This window comes from Elephas maximus, chromosome 2, assembly GCF_024166365.1.
Source record: "Elephas maximus indicus isolate mEleMax1 chromosome 2, mEleMax1 primary haplotype, whole genome shotgun sequence".
NCBI lineage: Eukaryota > Metazoa > Chordata > Mammalia > Proboscidea > Elephantidae > Elephas > Elephas maximus.
In genome coordinates, this window is record NC_064820.1 from 41,275,141 (window position 1) to 41,300,274 (window position 25,134).

A 25,134-nucleotide genomic window follows, 5' to 3' on the forward strand; every position below is an offset into this window, starting at 1 on the left:
TCAACTCAGAGAGACTGCTGGTCCAGATTTGGGTTCCCACTTTCATGAGATGCACCCTGGAAATTCTCTCCATTCAGTCACAAATGTCCTGAATTGCCTGGTGTTCAAAGCCTTAAAACCATTTTTTCACATATTTGTTCTGTTTTTTTTTTTTAGGTTTTTAAAGTAGGAAGGTAAATCTGATCCCTGTTACTTCCTCATGATCACTGACTGATGTTCCTTACCTTCATTTCTTTGAAAGAGCCTTATTGAGTTATAGTTCACGTATAATAAACCGTACATATCTAAAGTGTATACTTTTATAATTGTTGACATATCTATATACCTCTGATTTCATCATGGCAATCAAGATAGTGAATACATCTATCACCCCCAGAAGTTTCCTCGTGTCTGTTTGCAGTCCCACCCCCACCCCCCTTTCCTTCTTACCTCCCAAATCCTGTTATTTGGCAATCAATGCCATGTTGCTCTATATTAGTTTTCATTTTCTAGAGTTTATATAAATGGAGTCAAAAGTTATGTACTGTTTTTTTTTTTTTTTGGAGGGGTTCTTTTAATCGACATTATTATTCAAGATTTACTCATGCTGCTTTGTGTATCAATAGTAAATTCCTTTTCATTCCTTAGTAGGATTCTTTTAGGTCCCTGGGTGGCACAAGTACTTTGCACTGACTACTAACTTAAGTGGTTCAAACCTGCCCAATGGTGCCGTGGAAGAAAGGCCTGGTGATCTGCTTCCATAAATATTACAGCCAAGAAAACCCTATGGAGCAGTTCTACTCGGCAACACATGGGGCTGCCATGAGTCAAAATTGGTAATGGGCGGGTAGTATTCTATTATATGGTTTCTTAGCTTCCTAGGGCTGCTGTTACAATATACTACAAAGTAGGTGGTTCTAAAGAACAGAAATTCATTTTGAAAAAGATATTAGTGATGAAAAAGGTGTTGGTCTTACAAAATTCTATCACGTGATCTCTGATGTCATTTCTACCACAAGTCCATATTTTCCAACTATCAGTCCTTCTTTTTTGTTTCCAACTTTTGCATTCCAATCACCAGTAATTATTAAAGTATCTTGACTACATGTTTGATCAATTTCAAACTGCAGAAGTTGGTAAAAATCTTCAATTTCTTCATCTTTGGCAGAAGAAAAGAAAGGCAATGAGTGTAATGGTTAAGGGTTGGCAAAAGGTGGAAGGAAACATTTAAATGTCTGTTGATAAATTAGTGAATACATAAAATGTGGTATATTTATATGCGTGTGTGTGTTCATCTCATAGGGTTGCTATGAGTTGGAATTGACTCGACAGCAGTGGATTTGGTTTTGGTTTGGTGTGTGTGTTTGTGTATTATTCAGATATAAAGAGAAATGAAGTTCTGATATATGCTATGACATGGATGAACCTGGAAAACATTATGCAGAGTGAAGTAAGTCAGAAAATAAGTCAGACACAAAAGGACAGATGTCATACTCTCCCACTTACATGAAATATCTAGAATAAGCAAATACATAGAGACAAAAGTTTGTTGGTGGTTACCAGGGGCTGAAGGGAGGAGGGAATGGGAATTATTGCTTAAGAACTACTGAGTTTCCATTTGGGGTGATGAAAAAGTTTTGGAAATGGATAGTGGTGATGGTGAATCACCACGGCATGGTGAATGTGCTTAATGTCACTAAAGTGTATATATAAAAATGATTAAAATGGCAAAAAAAAAAAAAAAAAAGTGTGACTTGGCTATTCTTGGATCTTGGTACCTTCATAAAAATAATCTTCTTTGAATTTTCCTAAGAATAATCTCATACGCCGTAAAAAAAAAAAAAAAAATTGTGATTTTCATAATAATTGCATTAAGCACATGGAACAATTTAGGAGAAATGAACATGCCTGGCTCTACCACTGACTAGCTGTTGACTAGAGGAAAGTTACTTACCTTCTCTGTGCCTTGTTTTCATCATTTATAAAATAGAGAGATAATTTTTTGTAGGCTACATTAAACCATTCTGGAGTTTATTCTAACAGGAATGAGAAGCCTACAATATGAGGTTTTAAGTTGTAGAGTAACAAGATCAGAGTACCATATTTTCACGGAGGAGCAAAAATATGAGGTGACTACAACAATCTCTTTTTAAATCCAAAACCAGATTATTAACATAGGAACATCTTATAATTTGTTCTAAATTTTTATGTACGCTATTGAAATTTATCTTTTGAACAACGCTGTGAAGTTGTTTCAAATCATCTGTGTATCAAAAGTGAATAAAACGAAGTGCCTCATTAAGATAACAGAGAGGAAACAAAATTTATTGATAGAAATTCTCAATGCAAATTGTTCTCTAAGGAGGTTTCCAGGCTTAGTTGGTGAGATTACTTTGGATTAAATTTTCAAGAAGTGTATTTCCCACTCTAGGATGAAGAGCCTTGTTGGCACAATGGTTAAATGCTCAGCTGCTAACTGAAAGGTCAGTGGTTCCAACCTACCAGCAGCTCTGTGGGAGAACAGACCTGGTAATGTGCTCCCATAAAGGTTACAGCCTAAGAAGCCCTATCGGGTAGTTCTACACTGTCACATAGGGTCACTATGAGTTGGAATTGACAATGGCACACAACAACAACAATCTAGGATACTTTTGAGAATAAAAGTCCTCCAGGATGACTTCTTATTGGCAGTTGAGCCCCAGGAGGTGTCATCTTCATCCTCTAGCTAACAAAGATGCAGTGAGTATATATGCTACAGTGCAGGGTTATCCCTGTTGCCTTGAGGTAACTTTTAATAGTGCCCCTTTTTATTCTCAAAAGTATCCTTAATGAGGCACTTACAACAAAAAACCAACAATGATTAAAAGAACATACATGTAACTTGCTGACTGTCGCTTGTAAGTTTAAATTTGCTTACCTCCATGATGTCTTCTAAATTCTCTTCTGCATCTGCTTTCTCCGTCATCAGTTTGGCTGCCTTAAAATAAGTCTTCATAAGTAGATAACCCTTTTTTGCTCCATTCCAGTATGACCGAGGAATTTCCACCAAGCCATACCCCAACAACAACACAAGAAGAAACAGACCCCACGTATTTGCAGCAGCTATCCCAATTGTCTGGAGCTGGTTCCTAAGAAAGAAAAAATGTGAGCAGCATGCTGCGATAAATAAATTTTCCCCACAAAAATGTAAAATGAAACTAACATCAGGTGGTTTTTCAGAAAACAACTGTCCGAAGGATGGCTAGGATTTTACATAAAAGAATTAGACCTTCAAATCCTCAGCTACTCTTTTAATAACAGCAGAAAATCTGTGTGTTTTAATGGAAAGTTAGAGTGTGACTACAAATGGATTTAACACAGGAAACACTGCTTCCATTATGGATAAAATTAAAACATAGTATAATTCACGGCAAAAATATGTATATATTTTCCCTACGAGAGCACATTTTTTACTAGGTGCTCTCTGATTCAATATTAACTGAGATAAGTCAGAAAATCTTTAAATTATCTCATGTTGGAGCAAACCTACTCAAACCTCAGGAATGCAGCAGCAGTGAGGTCTATCACTACTACTCCATTTCTAAATTTTCAGACCTAGCTCTTTGTATACATTATAGATCACAAGTATAATGTACATACCAACTTTATTATAATGTCTAAATGTAAGATAACATTAAAGACAAATATGCCCTAAAACTATGGTCAATACAAAAGGAAAAAACATTCACAAGTTCAGTGAGTCCACTGAAAAAGAACGAAAAAAAAAAAAATTTTACTATATACAAAATTTGAAATTCTATGCCAAAAATCATGAGTTAATACTTTTAACATATAGATATTAGACAAAGTATTAGCCTTTTGTCTAATAGCTGTATTTAAAGATGTTATTCTATATTTTCTTTCTTAGTAGTATGGATTATTCAGATATCTTTTTAGGGAATCTATAAAATATAACTTGTTCTGTTTACTGATGAAATGTCTACTTAACTACACAAATGGGATAAAAATTAATATTAAAAAGTACAAGTATACAGAAACAATGTTAAGAAGACTTTTCTTACCATTCTAAGTGTAAACGTGGGTTTACAGCTACATAAATTAAAAATGCTCCAAAAATCAGCAAATAGGTACCATAATAGATTGCATTCTCAATAAGTGCAGTTTTGATCTTCCCAGTGATGGAAAACCCTCCTGACCTTGCATATGACTGCATAAAGGGTAACAGAATCCTAGATGATTAAAACAGAAAATGATTAAAACACAAAACAATTGAAGTCTGTATAATCTTAAAATACCAAAAGAATATGAACCTCAATTTTAATGTATAGTTCTTTTCACTAATAAATATGAATATGAGTAATTATTAATTCTGGGTAGACTATACTAGGTGACTGAATTGTCTGTAATATTAAATTTTGGGGAGAGGAAAGGACGAGTAACAGTAGGAGTGATCTACAATGAGTCTAAAAAAAAAACTTCAAAGCCTTTTTGAAGAGTCTGGACTACGTTCAAAGAACAATGAGGACCATTCTCTTTAACAGAAAGGAGATATGATCAAATTTTAGTTTTCTAAAAAGGCTGATAGGCTGCAGCATGGAGAATGGACTGAGGGGGAACAAAACTGGCAACAAGTTGGGAGGCGGTAAGGGTGTGCTGGTAAGAAGCAGGAGGGGAGAAGATCAGTTGTCAGCATATTCATTTTGAAGTATCTAGGAGACATCCAGGAGGAACTGTTCAGGAGGTAGTTGGCAATTCCAGTTCAGAGTTCAGTAGAGAGGATTAGCAATACAGATAGATGATAGATGGAGGAGTCATCACCATTTCAATGGTACTGAAGTAAGTAGCTAAGATCTCTGAGATGTCCTAAGGCTAGTATTTAGAATGAGGAGAAAAGAATTGAGAAATATCAACTTTTAAGGAAGAAGTAAAGGAGTAGGAGGAGGAGTAGGAGCAAGTAAAGGACAGTAAGAAAGAGCAACAGAGAGGTAAGGAAGAAAACTGTCATGGATTGAATCGTGTTCTGCAAAAAATGCGTGTATCAACTTGGTTAGGCCATGATTCCCAATGTTCTGTGGTTGTCCTCCATTATGTGATTGTAATTTTATGTTAAGAGGATTAGGGTAAGACTGTAACACCACCCTTACTCAGGTCACCTCCCTGATCCAATGTAAAGGGAGCTTCCAAGTGGGATGGGGGCTGCACCACCTTTTATCTCTCAAAAGATGAAAGGGAAGCAAGCAGAGTTGGAGACCACGTACCACCAAGAAAGCAGCACAGGGAGCAGAGCACGTCCTTTGGACCGGGGGTCCCTGCGCCTGAGAAGTCCCTAGGCCAGGGGAAGTTTGACAACAAGGAATCTTCCTCCAGAGCTGACAGAGAGAGAAAGCTGTCCCCTGGAGCTGACACCCTGAATTTGGACTTTTAGTCTACTTTACTGTGAGGAAATAAATTTCTCTTTGTTAAAGCCATTCACTTGTGGTATTTCTGTTACAGCAGCCCTGGATGACCAAGACAAAAGCCATGGAGCTTACGGAGTAGAAGCTGGAAGACTAAAGTTTTTGAAAGTGGAGAGAGAAAACAATGAAGTCAACTGCAGCCAAGCAGTCAAGTAAATAAGGACTTGCAAGTGTGAGCAGAGGGGTGGGGTTAGAAAACAAGACACAATGGGCTGAGGAGTAAGTACGCAACTCACAAAAGCAGACACCAAATGTAGACAATTTATTAAAAAGTTTGACTGGCTAAGAAAAATGTGGTATACTCATAAAATGGAATATTTTACATAAATAAAAAGGAACAGAATACTGCCAAAAACAACATAACATAGATGAATTTCCTAAATATAATGTGAGCAAAAAGGCAGATGAGAAAAAGTACATGTTGTATAACTCCACGTTTATAAAGTTCAAAAACAGGCAGACAAATTTATGGTTAACGGAGTCAGAATAATGGTTACCTTTGCAGGGAGGTAGTGACTGGGAGGGGGCCTGAGGGAGGCTTCTGGGGCATTGGTAAATGTCTGTAGCTTCACCTGAGTGGTGGCTGTATGGGTATGTTCACTTTGATAAAGTCAGACTAAACACTTAAAAATCTGTCCATTTTTCTCTATAAATTTATATTTCGATTAAAAAAAATTTCCAAAAAAAGAAATTTGGCTGTGATAAGTAGCCTAATGAGCTGGACAGGGGTATGATTTGAAAGGCTTTTTGTTCCTTTCCTTTTTTTTTTTTTAAGGATGAGAGAATTATGCATTCTTAACTGAAATTGGAAGACTTAAGTAGATAACAAGAATTAATGGGGACAGATTCATATTTTCGGAAGAGGAATTAGCTTTAACAGGAGTGACTATTCTGTTATGGAAGGGAAGGATGGGTAGGTTGTTAGGTTTGTTGGTGGGAAGCTGAAAGAGCTGCCTTCTGATGACTTTTATTTTCACTGTGAGGTAGGAAGTAAAGTCATCTACAAAGGCTGAAGGTGATTGCTTTTAGGAAGTAGGAGAGAGAAACACAAAGGGAACAGCAGATATCTGAAATATTTTTGTGGCAAATAGGGCAAGCAGACTAGAGAAACAAAGAAGGAAAGTCTGGCAATGTTCAGGGCCCAGCTGAGTTTAATGAGTATGCATTTGTAGGGGTATTACTCTACTTTGTTTTATGCTTTCTCTCTTTCAAGATTCACCACCTGCAGAATTATCTAAGAGATGCTCAGTAGGCAGTGGATAAAGTGTTTCTGTAGCTTAGCAGAAAGACAAAGCTATACAGGGTAGAAAGAAAGATGAGGAAAGCACCATTGGTTAATGAAACCATGGATATAATTAAAGCTATGCAGGGAGAGTTGGATAACAAGATGACCAAAGATGGGAAGGTAGGGAACACCAACATTTAGGGAGTGTACTACAGAAATGGAGCCCAGGAAAGAAATTCAGAAAATCGGACTAAGTAGAATAACAGGGGATAATGATGACTTTAGAAGAAAAATTTCATGTACTAATGGGGCTGGAAGAAGACTGGGTTGAAGAAGGGAGAGACAGAAGCTAATAACTGGAGAGGAACGATGACAAGAAAAATTTTGTTTTCTATATTTTGTCTGTTTTTTTCATTTGTTGCTTTTTATTTTTTCTTTTTGTCTTTTAAGATGCGAGCAACTAGAGCCAGCAGAAGGGTGGAGGATGCAGATATAATGACAACAACAAGTGACACTTGGATCAATTAAAAAATGCAAAGCTTTATTGAAAAATAAATCAGGATTTTTTTTATCTTAGCCAAAACTCTACCCTTCATTACCACTTACCATGTTAAAAATTGTGATGTCCAATATACTACCCTCCAGAAAACTGGCATGATTCCATCAGGAATGTAACTCCATGGCTTGAAACATGGATGCTGGCTGTTTAATAACAATTAATTTAAAGCCAATTAATCATAAATGATGACTACTTAAGTGAATTATATAATAATTTCTATGTAGCAATGCTCATTTTACATTACATTCAGATTTTTAAATTATTGGTGGGAAATTGGATTGTAAAATTTACCAGACAACTTAAAATTCAAAGATGACTATCAAACTAAAAAAAAAAAAGTACATGAAAGGAACAAAACAGTTTGTTCTAGAGAGGAAGGCCATTTAACTTTCAACTTTCAGTGTACTTTTTAGTCATCAAGTAAGAAGTGGATATGATGTTCAATTCAGAGAATAATAAAACATGCCTTAAAAACAAATGCATCATGAAATCAAACCTCTAATACAAAACCAAACCCACTGCCATCGAGTCAGTTCTGACTCAAAGCGACCCTATAGGACAGTGTAGAACTGCCCCATAGAGTTTCCAAGGAGCGCCTGGTGGATTCGAACTGCAGACCTTTTGGTTAGCAGCCATAGCTCTTAACCACTACACCACCAGGGTTTCCAAACCTCTAATACTTACCTTTAAAATCATCACTAATAGTCTCTGGCTGGCGCGAATGGCTGAGTGCTCAACTAAAGGTCAAAAGATTGATGGTTTGAACATACCCAGAGGTACCTCAGAAGATAGGCCTGGTGATCTCCTTCTGAAAGGTCACAGCCTTGAAAACCCTTTGAAGTAGTTCTACTCTGCACATATGCAGTCACCATGAGTCAGAATCAACTTGACAGCAACTAACAATTAATAATACCACTTAATCTCTCAATAAAATACATACTTATTCCATTCATGCGTTTGTTTGCTTTTCTTTCTTTCTTTTTTGGAGAAGGGAAGGAAGGCAAGTGATTAATTCCTAGAAATTGGAGTGTTAACTGAATCAGTCCCTGTGGTGTAGCTCCTGTGAAGATGCACGCCAGCACTTATACATATTTCTGTTTCAGTTTCCTTAGCTATGATGGGTCTCTGACCATATATCCTCCCATTTGATGGCTGGTTACTCTCCCTAGACTACAAGGATATTTTTAATCTCCAAGGACTTCCAACAATCCATAATTATTGCTGATCAATACCCAATTTTTAATGTTGCTTGAAAGGGAAGTAAAATTTACTTTTTAAAATTCACCCAAATGTACTAAAGTTAGATTAAAAAAACAAATAAATAAAAGTTGCATAAAGAAGCCTGCAAATACTACTTAAAGCGCTGGTAAAAGCTATGGTCAATATACATATTTTTTTTCACTTGGTAGTTTGATATGAATTCAATTTAATCTCTTGACAATTTGAAACTTTACTGAAAATTGTACTGATTTCAAAGGAATACCCTACATGCAAAATAGCTTCCTTGTCCTTGTAACAACCTTTTAAATAAGGCAAAAGAGAAAATACATGCCTCATTTTTAGATTAGGAAACTGAGGCTAAGAGAAAAAATAGCTTTCTGAAGTCATATAATTGGTAAGGGGAAAAAACAGGACTAAAAACCAGCTCTTTTCCAAGTTTCTCACTAGCATCTACCAAAAAGCCTTATGAACAAATAAACATTTAAAATTTATTTAAAATGTTTTATTCTAATACCAAAATGAAGTTAATCCTAAAATAAATAAATTTTAGGATTTATCCAATCCTAAATTTATTTTAGGATTAAAGTTAAATCCTAATTTTACTGATTTTAGGATTAAAGTAGAATACAAAGTAATTAAAAGTCTATGAGCAGATAAACTTCCAAAAAACAGAAAAGGAGTGAACGCTTCCTAACTCATTGTATGGGGCCAACATTAAGCTGATACCAAGGACAGACATCACAAGAAAACTACCAACCAATATCCCTTACGAACAGAGATGCAAAAATCCTTAACAAAATACTAAATAGCTGAATCCAACAGCATATTAAAAGGATTATATACCATTATCAAGGGGATTTATCCCAGGAATGCAAAGGTGGTTCAACATTAGAAAATCAGTGTAATACACATTAATAGAAACAGGAAAAGAATAACATGATCATCTCAATTGACACCAAAAAGGCATTTGACAAAATCTAACACCTTTTCATGATAAAGACACTTAGCAAACCAGGAATAGAGGGTAATTCCTCAATATGATAAAGGGCATTTTTGAAAAACTCACAGCTAACATACTCTGGAGAAAGACTGACAGCTTTCCCCTTAAGATCAGGAACCGCTACTCAATATTGTACTGGAAATCCTAGCCAGAGCAATTAAGTCAAGAAAGAGAGATAAAAGGTATCCAAATCAGGAAACAGCAAAACTATCCCTTTTTGCAGATGACATGATCCTACAGGAAAACCCCAAAGAATCCACAAGAAAGCTACTAGTGTTAATAAACGAATTCAGCAAAGTGGCAGGGTCTACAGTTAGCACACAAAAATTTTTGTACAACAGCAATAAGCAATCTGAAAAGAAAATTAAGCAAACAATTCCATTTATAATAGCATTTTGATAAAAGAATAAGATACATAGGAATAAATTTAGCTGGGGGATTATAGATTTGTACACTGAAAACTTAGAACATTACTAAAGTAAATTAAAGACTTAAATAAACAGAAGGGCATTCTGTGCTCATGGACTGGAATATTGTTAAGATGTCAGTACTGCCCAAAGCAATCTACAGATTCAACACAACCCCCATAAAAATTCTAACAGCCTTCCTTGCAGAAGTGGAAAACCCAATTCTTAAATTTATATGGAACTGCAAGGGGTCCTGAATAGCCATAGCAATCTTGAGAAAGGAGAACAAAGTAGGACTCACACTTCCCAATTTCAAAAGGTTCTATAGAGCTACAGTAATAAAAGCAGTCTGGTACTGGTATAATGACAGACACACTGACCAATGGAACAGAATTGAAAGGCTAAAAGTAAATTAATGGGGTGAAGAATAGTCTCTTCAATAAATGGTGCTGGAATAACTAGATTCATGAAAATGAACCCGGGCCCATATCTCACACTATATGTAAAAATTAACTCAAAATGGATCAACGACCCAAACGTAAGGAATAAAATCTTAAAATTCTTAGAATAAAACATAGGGGTAACGTTTCAGGACCTAGTTTTCAACAATGGAGTCTTAGATGTGACACCAAAAGCGTGTGCAACAAAAGACAAAATAGACAAATTAGGCTTCCTCAAATTAAAAAAAATTGTACATCAAAGGACTTTATCAAGAAAGTGAAGAGACAACCCATAGAGTGGGAAAAAATATTTGGGCATCACATACCTGATAGGGGTTTAGTATCAAGAATACATAAAGAATTCCTACAACTTAACAACAAAGAGACTACCAGCCCAATCAAAAAATGCGCAAAGGACTTGAAGAGATGTTTCTTCAAAGAAGATATACAAATTGCCAACAAACCACATGAAAAAATGCTCAATATCGTTAGTCATTAGAGAAATGTAGAACAAAATCACAATGAGATACCACTTTACCCCCCACTAGGATGGCTATTATTAGAAAAAGGAAAAATCACAAATGTTGGGGAGGATGTGGAGAAATTAGAACCCTCGCCTTTGCTGGTGAAACTGCATAATGGTGCAGCTGTTGTGGGACACAGTTTGATGGTTTCTCAAAAAATTAAACAAAGAATTACCATATGACCCAGCAATTCTACTCCTAAGTATATACTCAAAAGAATTGAAGCAGAGACTCAGATACTTATACATCAATATTCAGTGCAACAACTCAAGTGTCCTTTAACAGATGAATAGAAAAATAAAAATTGGTATACCCATACAATACAATATTATTCACTTATACCCATATAATACAATATTATTCAGCCACAGAAAAATGAAATTTTGATACATGATCCGACGTGGATGAACTCTGAAAACATGCTAGGTGAAGTAAGTCAGAAACAAAGGGACAAATATTGTATGATCCCACTTATATAAAATATCTAGAATAGGCAAATGCATACAGAGAAAAGTTCATTCGTGGCTACCAAGGGTGAGCAGGAGGGAGAAATGAGGAGTTATTGCTTAAAGGATTCTGAATTTCTGTTAAAGGGTAACAGAAAAATTTTGGAAATTGGTAGTGGTGATGGTTGTACCACATGGTGAAGATAATTAGCTGTACACACAAAAAAGGTTGAAATGGCAAATATTTCATTGTATATATTTTTTCTACACATATACAAAAAAAGTCTATGAGCAAAGGATCAAGGCTGAGTGGTGAGAGGATCGAGTTTTATGAAATATAAAATCTGGATGGTAAAAACAGACAAGTTTAAACAATTTTCCCCTAAAATATTTATATATATATAAAAAGAAATACCTTGGGATAGCAGTTGCGTATGATCCTGTAATGTTGCTATTCTCAGGAGGGCTTGAGTTTGCAGCAGCATGCTTGCACCGGTTGTATATTGTCTAAAGTAATGAATGTATGGTTTCAAAATGAGAATCAAAAGGTTACCAAGTACTTAAGAAATACTGGAGTTTATCAACCTATCTACCCAAACTTACCTTCCTGGCTACGCTTTTTAATTATCAAATTCATAAAACAATATTTAAATTCAAAACATAAGTATAACCTTACACGATTTAAGGTGCCCTTGTGGAGCAGTGGTTAAGCTCTCAGCTGCTAACTGAAAAGTCAGCAGTTAGAACTCACCAGCCGCTCTGCAGGAGAAAGATGTGGCAGTCTGCTTCCATGAACATTACAGCCTTGGAATCCCTTTGGAACAGTTCTACTTTGCTTATAAGGTAGTTATGAGTTGGAATCTACTCAACGGCAATGGGTTTTTTTGGTTTACATAATTTGGCTGTCTTAAAAACTAACATACCTCAAAATTGTGATTACAATTGCCTTTTAAAGTGTGAAAATCAGTTTCACATCTTACCGTACTAACATCCAGAGGCAGTATGAAGACGATAAGAAAGCAGAGATACCAAGCAAGCAGTGTTCCAACAATTACAAGCCTATGCTGTTTCTTAAAGTCTCCGTATCGATGAAGTAGGAACAATGCCAGAAAAAAGACAAAAACAATCTCGAGTCCCAAAGCTGCACCACTCATTATTGAATGTTCACTCTGATGAATGAATGTAATTCATGTGCAGGTCTGGATCATACCTGTAAGCTGGAAAAAAAAAAATGCAGCATTAACACAAGACACGTCCATTTGGTGATTTACTAAATATTTATTAGTGTATTAATAAACTCATTTGAAAACTATCATGCTTCAATTTGAACTACAGGTAAGATGAAAAGGATCATTCCTACCCGCAAAAATGTATTTCATATTTTTAAAAACAAATATGAAAAATTTCACATAAATTATATCTTCAGGGAAAAAAACCCAAAAACTATACTAGTTCTTAAACAATTACAAGTTAAGATGTTCTTAACACTAGCTGTGAATAGTTTCAATACGCTGTCATTTAGAGTTTGACCCTAATGTTGTTAAGCCACAAAAGAATATTTCATTTAGAGTTTGACCCTAATGTTGTTAAGCCACAAAAGAATACAAATATACTATTGTGACTCCAAAAAAGCCAAACCAGGAGGCAAGGCCAAGATGATGGAGAAGTTAGATGCTTTTTGTAGTCTCTCTTACAACAGAGACCCAAAAAACAAGTAAACTGATTATATATGACAGTCTTGAAGCCCTGACCATCAAAGACAAAGTTGAGACATCGGACTGAGTGGCAGGGGGAGGAAGAGACAGTTCAGAAGCAGCAAGGACTCGCCAGACCTGACCTAGTGGGCACCGGCAATCTGCAGGCCGGATCCGATGGCACAAGCAGATTGGTGACATTTGACACTGCCCCCCATTAAACAGGGTCCTCACCTGCCCATATTAGGAGCCCAAGGCCTGATGACTCCACCCACTCCACTAGGCCACCCATGACAGAGGTCCAAGAATAAGTGGTGACTCCCAGTCCTTACAGTGAACAACACTGGGTGCCCACAGTCCAACTGCAAACCCCACCTACCTATGTACCCTAGGGAAGATGACTTCCACTCAGACACTGGCGGGCAGCAGTTATCCCCCTGCCTTGATCAGCGCATGACCCTCTACTGCAGCCAGATACCGGTGCCTACTCCAATCACCCCTGCCCATCTAGGACTGTAGGTGAGAACCTGCACTACACACTCAGTGACTGATGACCTGGACACCTGAGCTGAATTCACACAAGAAAAGTAAATGGACTCCTGGGCTCACATACCTAGTAACAGCTCTACTACACAAGGAAAGTAAACAGACTCCTGGGCTCACATACTTAGTAACAGCTCTAGCCACCTAGATACAGGACATGAGAGCTTCAAAGATGCCAATAATCAGACTAGCTCACACAACCAGCTTATTTGGGCATATCAAAATAAAACTAAACAAGAACCTAGGACATAGTAAGAAAACATAAAAAAATAAATATAATAACATATTGATAGCTTGGAGATAGGAGTCAATATCAAATCACACAAGAAGGCAGACCATGATGGCTGCAGCAAGCCACCAAAACAAAGAATCAAGAAACCTTCCGGAGGAAGATAACTTCTTAGAATTACTGGAGGCAGAATTCAAAAAGACTAATATACAGAACTCTTTAAGACATCAGGAGTGAGATTAGGCAAAACGCAAAACAAGCCAAGGAACATACAAAACAAATCAATAGCAGAAATTAAGGTTATACAAGAGCACAATGACAAATTTAACAGGCTGCAAGAATCTATAGAGAGACAGAAACCAAAAGATTAACAAAAGAATTTCAGAATTAGACAACTCAATATAAAGTCATAGGAGCAGAACTGAAGTAATGGAAGTAAGAATTCGTAAGATTGAAGATAAAGCACCCGACACCAACATATTTAAGGAAAAATCAGATAAAAGAACTTAAAAAAAAAAATGAAGAAATACTAAGAATTACATGGGACTCGATAAAAAGGGATAACCTACGAGAGATTGGAGTGCCAGAACGGGGGTGGGGGAGTTGGGCGGACAGAAACTTCAAAGAGAATTGTTGAAAATTTGTTGGCAGAAAACTTCCCTGATATCATGAAAGATGAGAAGATACCTATCCAAGAAGCTCATCAAACTCCATGCAAGGTAGATCCCAAAAGAAATTCACCAAAAAATATTATAATCAAACTTGCGAAAACAAAGATATAAAAGAGAATTTTAAGAGTGGCTAGGAATAAGTGAAAAGTCACCTACAAAGGAGAGTCAATAAGACTAAGCTCGGACTACTCATCAGAAACCATGCAGGCAAGAAGGCAATGGGATGACATATACAAAGCCTTGAAGGAAAAAAACTGCCAGCCAGGAATTATATATCCAGCAAAACTGTCTCTCATCATGATGGCGAAATTAGGGCATTTCCCAATAAACAGAAGTTTAGGGAATTTATAAAAACCAAACCAAAATTATAAGAAATACTAAAGGGAGTTCTCTGGTTAGAAAATCAGTATCAGATAACAACCCAAAGACAAGAACTGAGGACAGAACACACTACCTACCTAAACTAACACAAACAGAGGCAAAACAACTAAATAAACCCATAAAAAAGAAGAGATTGAAAAGGTAATTAAAAAACTCCCAACAAAAAAAAGCCCTGGCTCTGGTGGCTTTACTGGAGAATTCTATCAAACATTCACAGAAGAGTTAACCCCACTACTACTAAAGGTATTTCAGCACATAGAAAAGGATGAAATACTCCCAAACTCATCCAATGAAGCCAGCATAGCCCGGATACCAAAACCAGGTAAAGACACCACAAAAAAAAAAAAAAAAAATTACAGACCAATATCCCTCATGAACATAGATGCAAAAATGCTCTACAAAATTCTAACAAATACAATTCAATAACATATCAAAAAAATAATTCACCATGACCAAGAGAGTTCATACCAGGTATTATTCAGGGATAGTTCAACATTAGGAAAAAAAAAAATGTAATCCATTACACAAATAAAAAAGACAAGAACCACAAGATTTTATCAATTGATGCAGAAAAGGCATTTGACAAAATTCAACACCCGTTCATGATAAAAACTCTCAGCAAAATAGGAATAGCAGGAAAATTGTTTAATCTAATAAAGGGCATTTAATACAAAGCCAACAGCCAACATCATCCTAAATGGAGAGAGTCTGAAAGTATTCCCCTTGAGAACGAGAAATGAACAAGGACGCCCTTTATCACCACTCTTATTCAACATTGTGCTGGAGGTCTCGGCCAGAGCAATTACACTAGAAAAAAGAAATAAAGGACATCCAAATTGGTAAGGAAGAAGTAAAAGCATCCCTATTTCCAGATGATATGATCTTATACACAGAAAATCCCAAAATTATCCACAAGAAAACTCCTGGAACTAATAGAAAATTTCAGCAAAGCATCAGGATACAAAATAAACATACAAAAATCAGTTGGATTCCTCTACACCAACAAAGAGAATTTCTAAGAGGAAATCACCAAATTGATGTAGCCCCCCCAAAATAAAATACTTAGGAATAAATCTAACCAGGGATTTAAAAGGCCTATACAAGGACAAGTACAAGGCACTACTGCAAAAAACCACAAGAGACCTACATAAATGGAAAAACATATCTTGCTCATGGGTAGGAAAACTCAACAGTGTGAAAATGTCAATTCTACCCAAAGCCATCTACAGATACAATGCAATCCCTATCCAAATTCCAACAACATTGTTTAATGAGATAGAGAAACAAATCAACTTCATTCGGAAAGGGAAGAGGCAACAGGTAAGCAAAGTATTAGAAGAACAACAAACCGGGAGACTTCACACTACCTGATTTTAGAACCTATTATACTGCCATGGTAGTGAAAACAGCCTGGTCCTGGTACAACGGATACATAAACCAATGGAACAGAATTTAGAATCCAGAAGTATATGCATCCACCTATGAGCAGCTGATATTTGACAAAGGTCCAAAGTCCATTAAGTGGGGAAAAGACAATCTCTTCACCAAATGGTGCCGGCATAACTGGATATTCATCCACAAAAAAAAAAAAGAAACAAAGCCCATCCCTCACCCCACACACAAAGCTAACTCAAAATGGATGAAAGACCTAAATCTAAAATCTAAAATGATAAAAATCATGGAAGAACAAAATAGGGACAACGCTAGGAGCCCTAATACATAGCACAAACAGAATATGAAACACAAATAAAAATGCATGAACACTAGAAGAGAAACTAGATAACCAGGAACTCCTAAAAACCAAACACTTATGCTCATCAAAAGACTTCATCAGAAGAGTAAAAAGACAACCCATAGACTGGGAAAAAATTTTTGGCTACGACACATTTGATCAGGGCCTAATCTCTAAAATCTACAAGATACTGCAAAACTTCAACAACAAAAAGACAAATAACCCAGTTAAAAAATGGGCAAAGGATATGAACAGGCACTTCATCAAAGAAGACATTCAGGCAGCTAACAGAGACATGGGGAGATGCTCATAATCATTAGCCATTAGAGAAATCCAAATCAAAGCTACAATGAGATACCATCTCACCCCAACAAGGCTAGCATTAATCCAAAAAACACAAAATAATAAATGTTGGAGAGGTTGTGGAGAGAGTGGAACACTTATACACTGCTGGTGGGAATGTAAAATGGTACAACTACTTTGGAAGTCGATTTGGCCCCTCCTTGAAAAGCTAGAAATAGAACTACCATATGATTCAGCAATCCCAGACCTTGAAATATATCCTAGAGAAATAAGAGCCTTCACACAAATAGATACATGCACACCCATGTTCACTGCAGCACTGTTTAGGATAGCAAAAAGATGGAAACAACGTAGCTGCCCCCTAACAGATGAATGGATAAACAAATTATGATATATTCACACAACAGAATACCATGCAATGATAAAGAACAACAATAAATCCGTGAAACAGCTCAGAACATGGATGAATCTGGAAGGCATTATGCTGAGTGAAATTAGTCAGTTGTAAAAGGGCAAATACTGTATGAGATCACTATTATAAGAACTCAAGAAAAGGTTTAAACACAGAAGAAAACATTCTTTGATGGTTACGAGGATGGGAGGGAAGGAGAGGGGAATTCACTAACTAGATAGTAGATAAGAATTATCTTAGGTGAAGGGAAGGGCAGCACACAGTTAAGGGGAAGTCAGCACAACTGGACTACACCAAAAGCTAAGAAGTTTCCAGAATACAACCAAACATTTCGAGTAACAGAGTAGCAGGGGCAGGGATCTGGAGACTATGGTTTTAGGGGACATCTAGGCTAATTGGCATAACAAAGTTTATTAAGAAAATGCTCTGCATCCCACTTTGGTGAGTCTTAAAAGCTTTGGGGTCTTAAAAGCTGGCGAGCAGCCATCTAAGATGCATCATTTGGTCCCAACCCACCTGGAGCAAAGGAGAATGAAGAACACCAAAGACACAAGGAAAATATTAGCCCAAGAGACAAAAGGGGCCACATAAACCAGAGACTCCATCAGCCCAAGGCCAAAAGAACTAGATGGTGCCTGGCTACCACCGATGACTGCCCTGACAGGGAATACAACAGAGAATCCCTGATGGAGGAGAAAAGTGGGGTGCAGAACTCAAATTCACACAGAAAAGACCAGACTTAACAGTCTGACTGAGACTAGAGGAACACCAGAAGACACAGCCCCTAGACTCTCTGTTAACCCAGAACTAAAACCATTCCTGAAGTCAACTCTTTAAGCAAAGATTAGACTGGAGTATGAAACAAAATAATACTCACGAAGACTGCCTCTTCGTTCAAGTAGATACATGAGACTAAATGGGCAGCTCCTGTCCAGAGCCAGGATGAGAAGGCAGAAAGGGATAGGAGCTGGTTGAATGGACACAGGAAACCCAGGGTGGAAAGGGGGAGTGTGCTGTCACAGGGATTGCAGCTAGGGTCACATAACAATATACATGTAAATTTTTGTATGAGAAATTAAATTGAGCTGCAAACTTTCACCTAAAGCACAATAAATTTAAAAAGAAAGAAAGAAAGAAAAAAAAAAAAGCAGGAAAGAAAGACCAAAGTAGATATTATGAACATAGAGTAGCTAAAGGGAATGTAAGAAACAATGAAGTAAAAGACCTGAACAGAAGATTTCAAAGGATAGCTCAAGAAGACAAAGTAAAGTATTGTAATGAAATGTGCAAAGACCCGGAGTTAGAAAACCAGAAGGGAAGAAAACACTTGGCATTTCTCAAGCTCAAAGAACTGAACAAAAAATTCAAGCCTTGAGTTATAATACTGAAGAATTCTACAGGGAAAATATTAAATGGCACAGAATGGGTCAAAAGAAGATGGAAGGAATACACAAAGGTAATGTATGAAAAAAATAATTGATCAACGTTCAGCCATTACAGGAGGTAGCATACAATCATCAAAAACCAAGAGTACTGAAGGAAGAATTGCAAGCTGCACTGAAGGCACTGGCACAAAACTAGGTTCCAGGAATTGACAAAATACCAGTTGAGATGTTTCAACAAATGAATGCAGCACTGGAGGTTCTCACTCATCTATGCCAAGGAATTTGAAAGACAGGAACCTGGCCAACCAACTGGAAGTGGTCCATATTTGTGCTTTTCCAAAGAAATGTGATCCAACAGAATATGGAAATTATCAAACAATACTATTAATAACACATGCAAATAAAATTTTGCTGCAAGTAATTAAAAAACTGCTGTTTCCATGGATATACATCAACAAGGAACTACCAGAACTACTAGAAGTTCAAGCAGGATTCTGAAGAGGACGTGGAACAAGGGATATCACTGCTGATGTCAGATTGACCTTGGCTAAAAGCAGAGAATACCAGAAAGGCGTTTGCCTGTGTTTTAGTGACTATGCAAAGGCATTTGACTGTGTGGATCATAACAAATTATGGATAACATTGCAAAGAATGGGAATTTTGGAACACTTAATTGTGCTCATGCAGAACCTGTACGTAGACCAAGAGGCAGTTGTTTGAACAGAACGAGGGGATACTGTGTGGTTTATAGTGAGTAAAGATGTGTGCCAGGGTTGTATTCTTTCACCAATACTTATTCAATCTGTATGCTGGGCAAATAATCCAAGAAGCTGGACTATATGAAGGAGAAGGGGTCATCAGGATTGGAGGAAAACTCATTAACAACCTATGATATACAAATGGAAGCCCTGGTGGCGTAGTGGTTAAATGCTATGGCTGCTAACCAAGAGGTCGGTGGTTCAAACCCGCCAGGTGCTCCTTGGAAACTCTATGGGGGAGTTCTGCTCTGTCCTCTAGGGTCGCTATGAGTCGGAATCAACTCAACGGCAGTGGGTTTGGTTTTTTGGGTTTGATATACAAATAGCACCACCTTGCTTGCCGAAAGTGAAGAGGACTTGAAGCACTTCTGATGAAGATCAAAGACTACAGCCTTCAGTATGGATTATACCTCAACATAAAACAAAAATCCTCACAACTGGACCAATGAACAACATCATGATTAACAGAGAAAATGGTGAAGCTGTAAAGGATTTCATTTTACTTGGATCCACAACCAACGGTCATGGAAGCAGCAGTCAAGAAATCAAACAATGTAAACAAGTGAATTTTTAAAATTTTCCTTTTAATCAAAATTTTTTATTAACTGACAAATTATATAACAGATTATGTCAGAGAAGCAAGCTTCTACAGAACTTGGGAGGCTTTAAAAACAAATGAAGGAGGCGGGGCCAAGATGGCGGACTAGGTGGACGCTACTGTGGATCCCTCTTGCAACAAAGACTCGGAAAAACAAGGGAATCGATCACATACATAACAATCTACGAACTCTGAACAATAAGCACAGACTTAGAGATGGAAAATGAACAAATACGGGCAGACAGCGACTGTTTTCAGAACCAGGAGCCAGCGTACCAGGCAGGTGACCTTCGGAGCCCGATCTGGGGCAGAGCCCAGGGGGACAGACGGCACAGAAAGGGGGCCCACCCCTTCCCCTGGAACCCATCCCGGGAGGAAGTCTAGCTGGTTGGCGCGGGCGGCGTAGAGGCGCAGCCGGAGGGAGAAGCACCCGGGAGGCAGTGACTGATCTGGGAGTGGGGAGAACAGCGTCCCAGCTGGGGTGCCGTCCTGCCGGGAGTTAGGCGAGAAGCCAACGGGGCGCGAGCGGGGGGGGGGTCAACTATATTTCCCTAAAGTGACCCCGGGGCGGGGCCCACACGTTCGTGCGGGAGGACGCACACCCAGTCCGCGCGTGTGGCGCAGCACACCGGAGGGAGAAATCCCCGGAAGTGACTGTTCTCAAAGCAGGGAAAGCAGCATCCCAGACGGGGAGCCATTCCGCTGGGATCTGGGCGCGCACGCGGGCGGGGCGTGAGCGCGGGGTCCATTTTTATTACCCTGAATTGACCCAGGGGGCGGGCCCACCTGGTCGTGCGAGTGACGCCCACCCAGTTCGCGTGAGAGGTGTGGAGCACCGGAAGAAGAAGTCCCCGGGAGGAAGTGATTGGTCCCGAAGCAGGGAAAGCAGGGTCCCAGACGGGGTGCCGTCCTGCTGGGATTTGGGTGCGCGCGGGGGCGGGGCGTGAGCACGGGGTCCATTTTTATTACCCTGAATTGACCCAGGTGGCGAGACCACCTGGCCGTGCGTGTGACGCCCACCCTGTTCGTGCGAGAGGTGTGGCGCACCGGAAGGAGAAGTCCCCGGGAGGAAGTGACTGGTCCCGGAACGGGGAAAGCAGCGTCCCAACCCGGAAGTCATCCCGCTGGGATTTGGGCACGCGCACGGGCGGGGCGTGACCGCGGGGCCCAGTTATAATCGCCTGAATAGACCCTGGGGGCGGGCCCACCCATTCGTGCGGGAAATGCCCACCCAGTGCCCACGAGCGGTGCCGCGCACCGGAGGGAGAAGTCCCCGGGAGGAAGTGACTGGTATCCGAGCAAGGAAAGCAGCGTCCTAGCAGGGGACCTGTCCCGACTGGATTTTGGCAAACGGGGGCGGAGCGTGAACGCGGTGTTCAGCTCTATATTCTGTGGTGCTATACTCCTTTTTTTTTTTTACACTCCTAGCTCTCAGATCCCTCCCCCACCCTCCCCAGGCGGCCCCATTAACATCCGAATACCCTGAGCCAGAGGGAGAATTCAGATAGGGATCTGACTGCATTTTTTTTTAGCCGACTACCTGGAAAATCTAGTTTCCCAGTGATGGCTCGGAGACAGCAGTCCATATCAAACCACATAAAGAAACAGACCATGACAGCTTCTTCAACCCCCCAAACAAAAGAATCAAAATCTTTCCCAAATGAAGATACAATCCTGGAATTATCAGATACAGAATATAAAAAACTAATTTACAGAATGCTTAAAGATATCACAAATGAAATTAGGATAAATGCAGAAAAAGCCAAGGAACACACTGATAAAACTGTTGAAGAACTCAAAAAGATTATTCAAGAACATAGTGGAAAAATTAATAAGTTGCAAGAATCCATAGAGAGACAGCATGTAGAAATCCAAAAGATTAACAATAAAATTACAGAATTTGACAACACAATAGAAAGTCAGAGGAGCAGACTCGAGCAATTAGAATGTAGACTGGGACTTCTGGAGGACCAGGGAAACAACACCAACATAGCTGAAAAAAAAATCAGATAAAAGAATTAAAAAAAATGAAGAAACCCTAAGAATCATGTGGGACTCTATCAAGAAGGATAACTTGCGAGTGATTGGAGTCCCAGAACAGGGAGGGGGGACAGAAAACACAGAGAAAATAGTTGAAGAAATCCTGACACAAAACTTCCCTGACATCATGAAAGACGAAAGGATATCTATCCAAGATGCTCATCGAACCCCATTTAAGATTGATCCAAAAAGAAAAACACCAAGACATATTATCATCAAACTTGCCAAAACCAAAGACAAACAGAAAATTTTAAAAGCAGCCAGGGAGAAAAGAAAGGTTTCCTTCAAGGGAGAATCAATAAGAATAAGTTCAGACTACTCAGCAGAAACCATGCAGGCAAGAAGGGAATGGGACGACGTATACAGAGCACTGAAGGAGAAAAACTGCCAACCAAGGATCATATATCCAGCAAAACTCTCTCTGAAATACGAAGGAGAAATTAAGATATTTACAGATAAACACAAGTTTAGAGAATTTGCAAAAACTAAACCAAGACTGCAAGAAATGCTAAAGGAGATTGTTTGGCCGGATGACCAATAATATCAGGTACCAGCACAATACAAGGTCACAAAACAGAATGTCCTGATATCAACGCAACTCAAATAGGGAAAGCACAAAAACAAACAAATTAAGACTAATTCTAAAAAATAAATAAACAAAATAATACACACAACAGGAAATCATGGAAATCAATAGATAAACGATCACAATAATCAAAAAGAGGGACTAAATATAGGAGGCATTGAACTGCCAGATGGAAAGTGATACAAGGCGATATAGAAGGATACAAGTTAGGTTTTTACTTAGAAAAATAAGGGTAAATAAGAAGGTAACCACAAAAAGGAATATCAATTCCATAACTCAAGAAAAAAGCCAAGAAAAATGTAACGACTCAATAAACACAAAGTTAAACATTATGAAAATGAGGATCTCACAAGCTACTAAGAAAAACCTCTCAGCACAAAAAAGCATGTGGAAAAATGAAATGGCCAACAACACACATGAAAAGGCATCAAAATGACAGCACTAAAAACTTACTTATCTATAATTACGCTGAATGTAAATGGACTAAATGCACCAATAAAGAGACAGAGAGTCACGGACTGGATAAAAAAACTGGATATATGCTGCCTACAAGAGACACACCTTAGACTTAGAGACACAAACAAACTAAAACTCAAAGGATGGAAAAAAATATATCAAGCAAACAATAAGCAAAAAAGAAGAGGAGTAGCAATATTAATTTCTGACAAAATAGACTTTAGACTTAAATCCACCACAAAGGATAAAGAAGGACACTATATAACGATAAAAGGGACAATTGATCAGGAAGACATAACCATATTAAATATTTACGCACCCAATGACAGGGCTGCAAGATACATAAATCAAATTTTAACAGAATTGAAAAGTGAGATAGACACCTCCACATATATAGTAGGAGACCTCAACACACCACTTTCGGAGAAGCACAGGACATCCAGTAAGAAGCTCAGTAGAGACACGGAAGACCTACTTACAACAATCAACCAACTTGACCTCATTGACTTATACAGAACTCTCCACCCAACTGCTACAAAATATACTTTTTTTTCTAGTGCACATGGAACATTCTCTAGAATAGACCACATATTAGGTCATAAAACAAATCTTTCCAGAATCCAAAACATCGAAATATTACAAAGCATCTTCTCAGACCACAAGGCAATGAAGCTAGAAATCAATAACAGAAAAACTAGGGAAAAGAAATCAAATACTTGGAAAATGAACAATACCCTCCTGAAAAAAGACTGGGTTATAGAAGACATCAAGGAGAGAATAAGGAAATTCTTAGAACGCAACGAGAATGAAAATACTTCCTATCAAAACCTCTGGGACACAGCAAAAGCAGTGCTCAGAGGCCAATTTATATAGATAAATGCACACATACAAAAAGAAGAAAGAGCCAAAATCAGAGAACTGTCCCGACAACTTGAACAAATACAAAATGAGCAACAAAAGAACCCATCAGCCACCAGAAGAAAACAAATAATAAAAATGAGAGCTGAACTAAATGAATTAGAGAACAGAAAAACAATTGAAAGAATTAACAAAGCCAAAAGCTGGTTCTTTGAAAAAATTAACAAAATTGATAAACCACTGGCTAGACTGACTAAAGAAAAACAGGAAAGGAAATAAATAACCCGAATAAGAAACGAGAAGGACCACATCACAACAGAACCAAATGAAATCAAAAGAATCATATCAGATTACTACATAAAATTGTACTCTAACAAATTTGAAAACCTAGAAGAAATGGATAAATTCTTGGAACAATACTACCTACCTAAACTAACACATTCAGAAGTAGAACAACTAAATAGACCCATAACAAAAAAAGAGATTGAAACGGTAATCAAAAAACTTCCAACAAAAAAAAGTCCTGGCCCAGATGGCTTCACTGCAGAGTTCTACCAAACTTTCAGAGAAGACTTAACACCATTACTACTGAAGGTATTTCAAAGTATAGAAAAAGACGGAATACTACCCAACTCATTCTATGAAGCTACCATCTCCCTGATACCAAAACCAGGTAAAGACATTACAAAAAAAGAAAATTTTAGACCTATATCCCTCATGAACATAGATGCAAAAATCCTCAACAAAATTCTAGCCAATGGAATTCAACAACACATCAAAAAAATAATACACCCTGATCAAGTGGGATTTATACCAGGTATGTAAGGCTGGTTTAATATCAGAAAAACCATTAATGTAATCCATCACATAAATAAAACAAAAGATAAAAACCACATGATCTTATCAATTGATGCAGAAAAGGCATTTGACAAAGTTCAACACCCATTTATGATAAAAACTCTAACCAAAATAGGAATTGAAGGAAAATTCCTCAACATAATAAAGGGCATCTATGCAAAGCCAACGGCCAGTATCACTCTAAATGGAGAGAACCTGAAAGCATTTCCCTTGAGAACGGGAACCAGACAAGGATGCCCTTTATCACCGCTCTTATTCAACACCGTACTTGAAGTCCTAGCCAGGGCAATTAGGCTAGACAAAGAAATAAAGGGTATCCAGATTGGTAAGGAGGAAGTAAAGCTATCACTATTTGTAGATGACATGATCGTAT

The 25,134-nt window shown here is 38.1% G+C and overlaps 1 protein-coding gene across 3 annotated transcripts in view; it reads right to left on the bottom strand.

Annotated features, from left to right (window-relative positions):
• Positions 1–25,134, bottom strand: part of LMBRD2 (LMBR1 domain containing 2) — a 77,402-nt gene that overhangs the window by 39,603 nt on the left and 12,665 nt on the right. For all 3 annotated transcript variants that reach the window (XM_049862376.1, XM_049862385.1, XM_049862366.1), the window contains exons 2-6: positions 12,238–12,474; positions 11,673–11,764; positions 7,267–7,362; positions 4,041–4,208; positions 2,897–3,107 (exon numbers count right to left, since the gene is read on the bottom strand). In XM_049862376.1, the coding sequence (XP_049718333.1) occupies positions 2,897–3,107; positions 4,041–4,208; positions 7,267–7,362; positions 11,673–11,764; positions 12,238–12,411 (741 nt within the window). In that variant the 5' untranslated portion in view covers positions 12,412–12,474. The remainder of the gene's footprint in view (positions 1–2,896; positions 3,108–4,040; positions 4,209–7,266; positions 7,363–11,672; positions 11,765–12,237; positions 12,475–25,134) is intronic.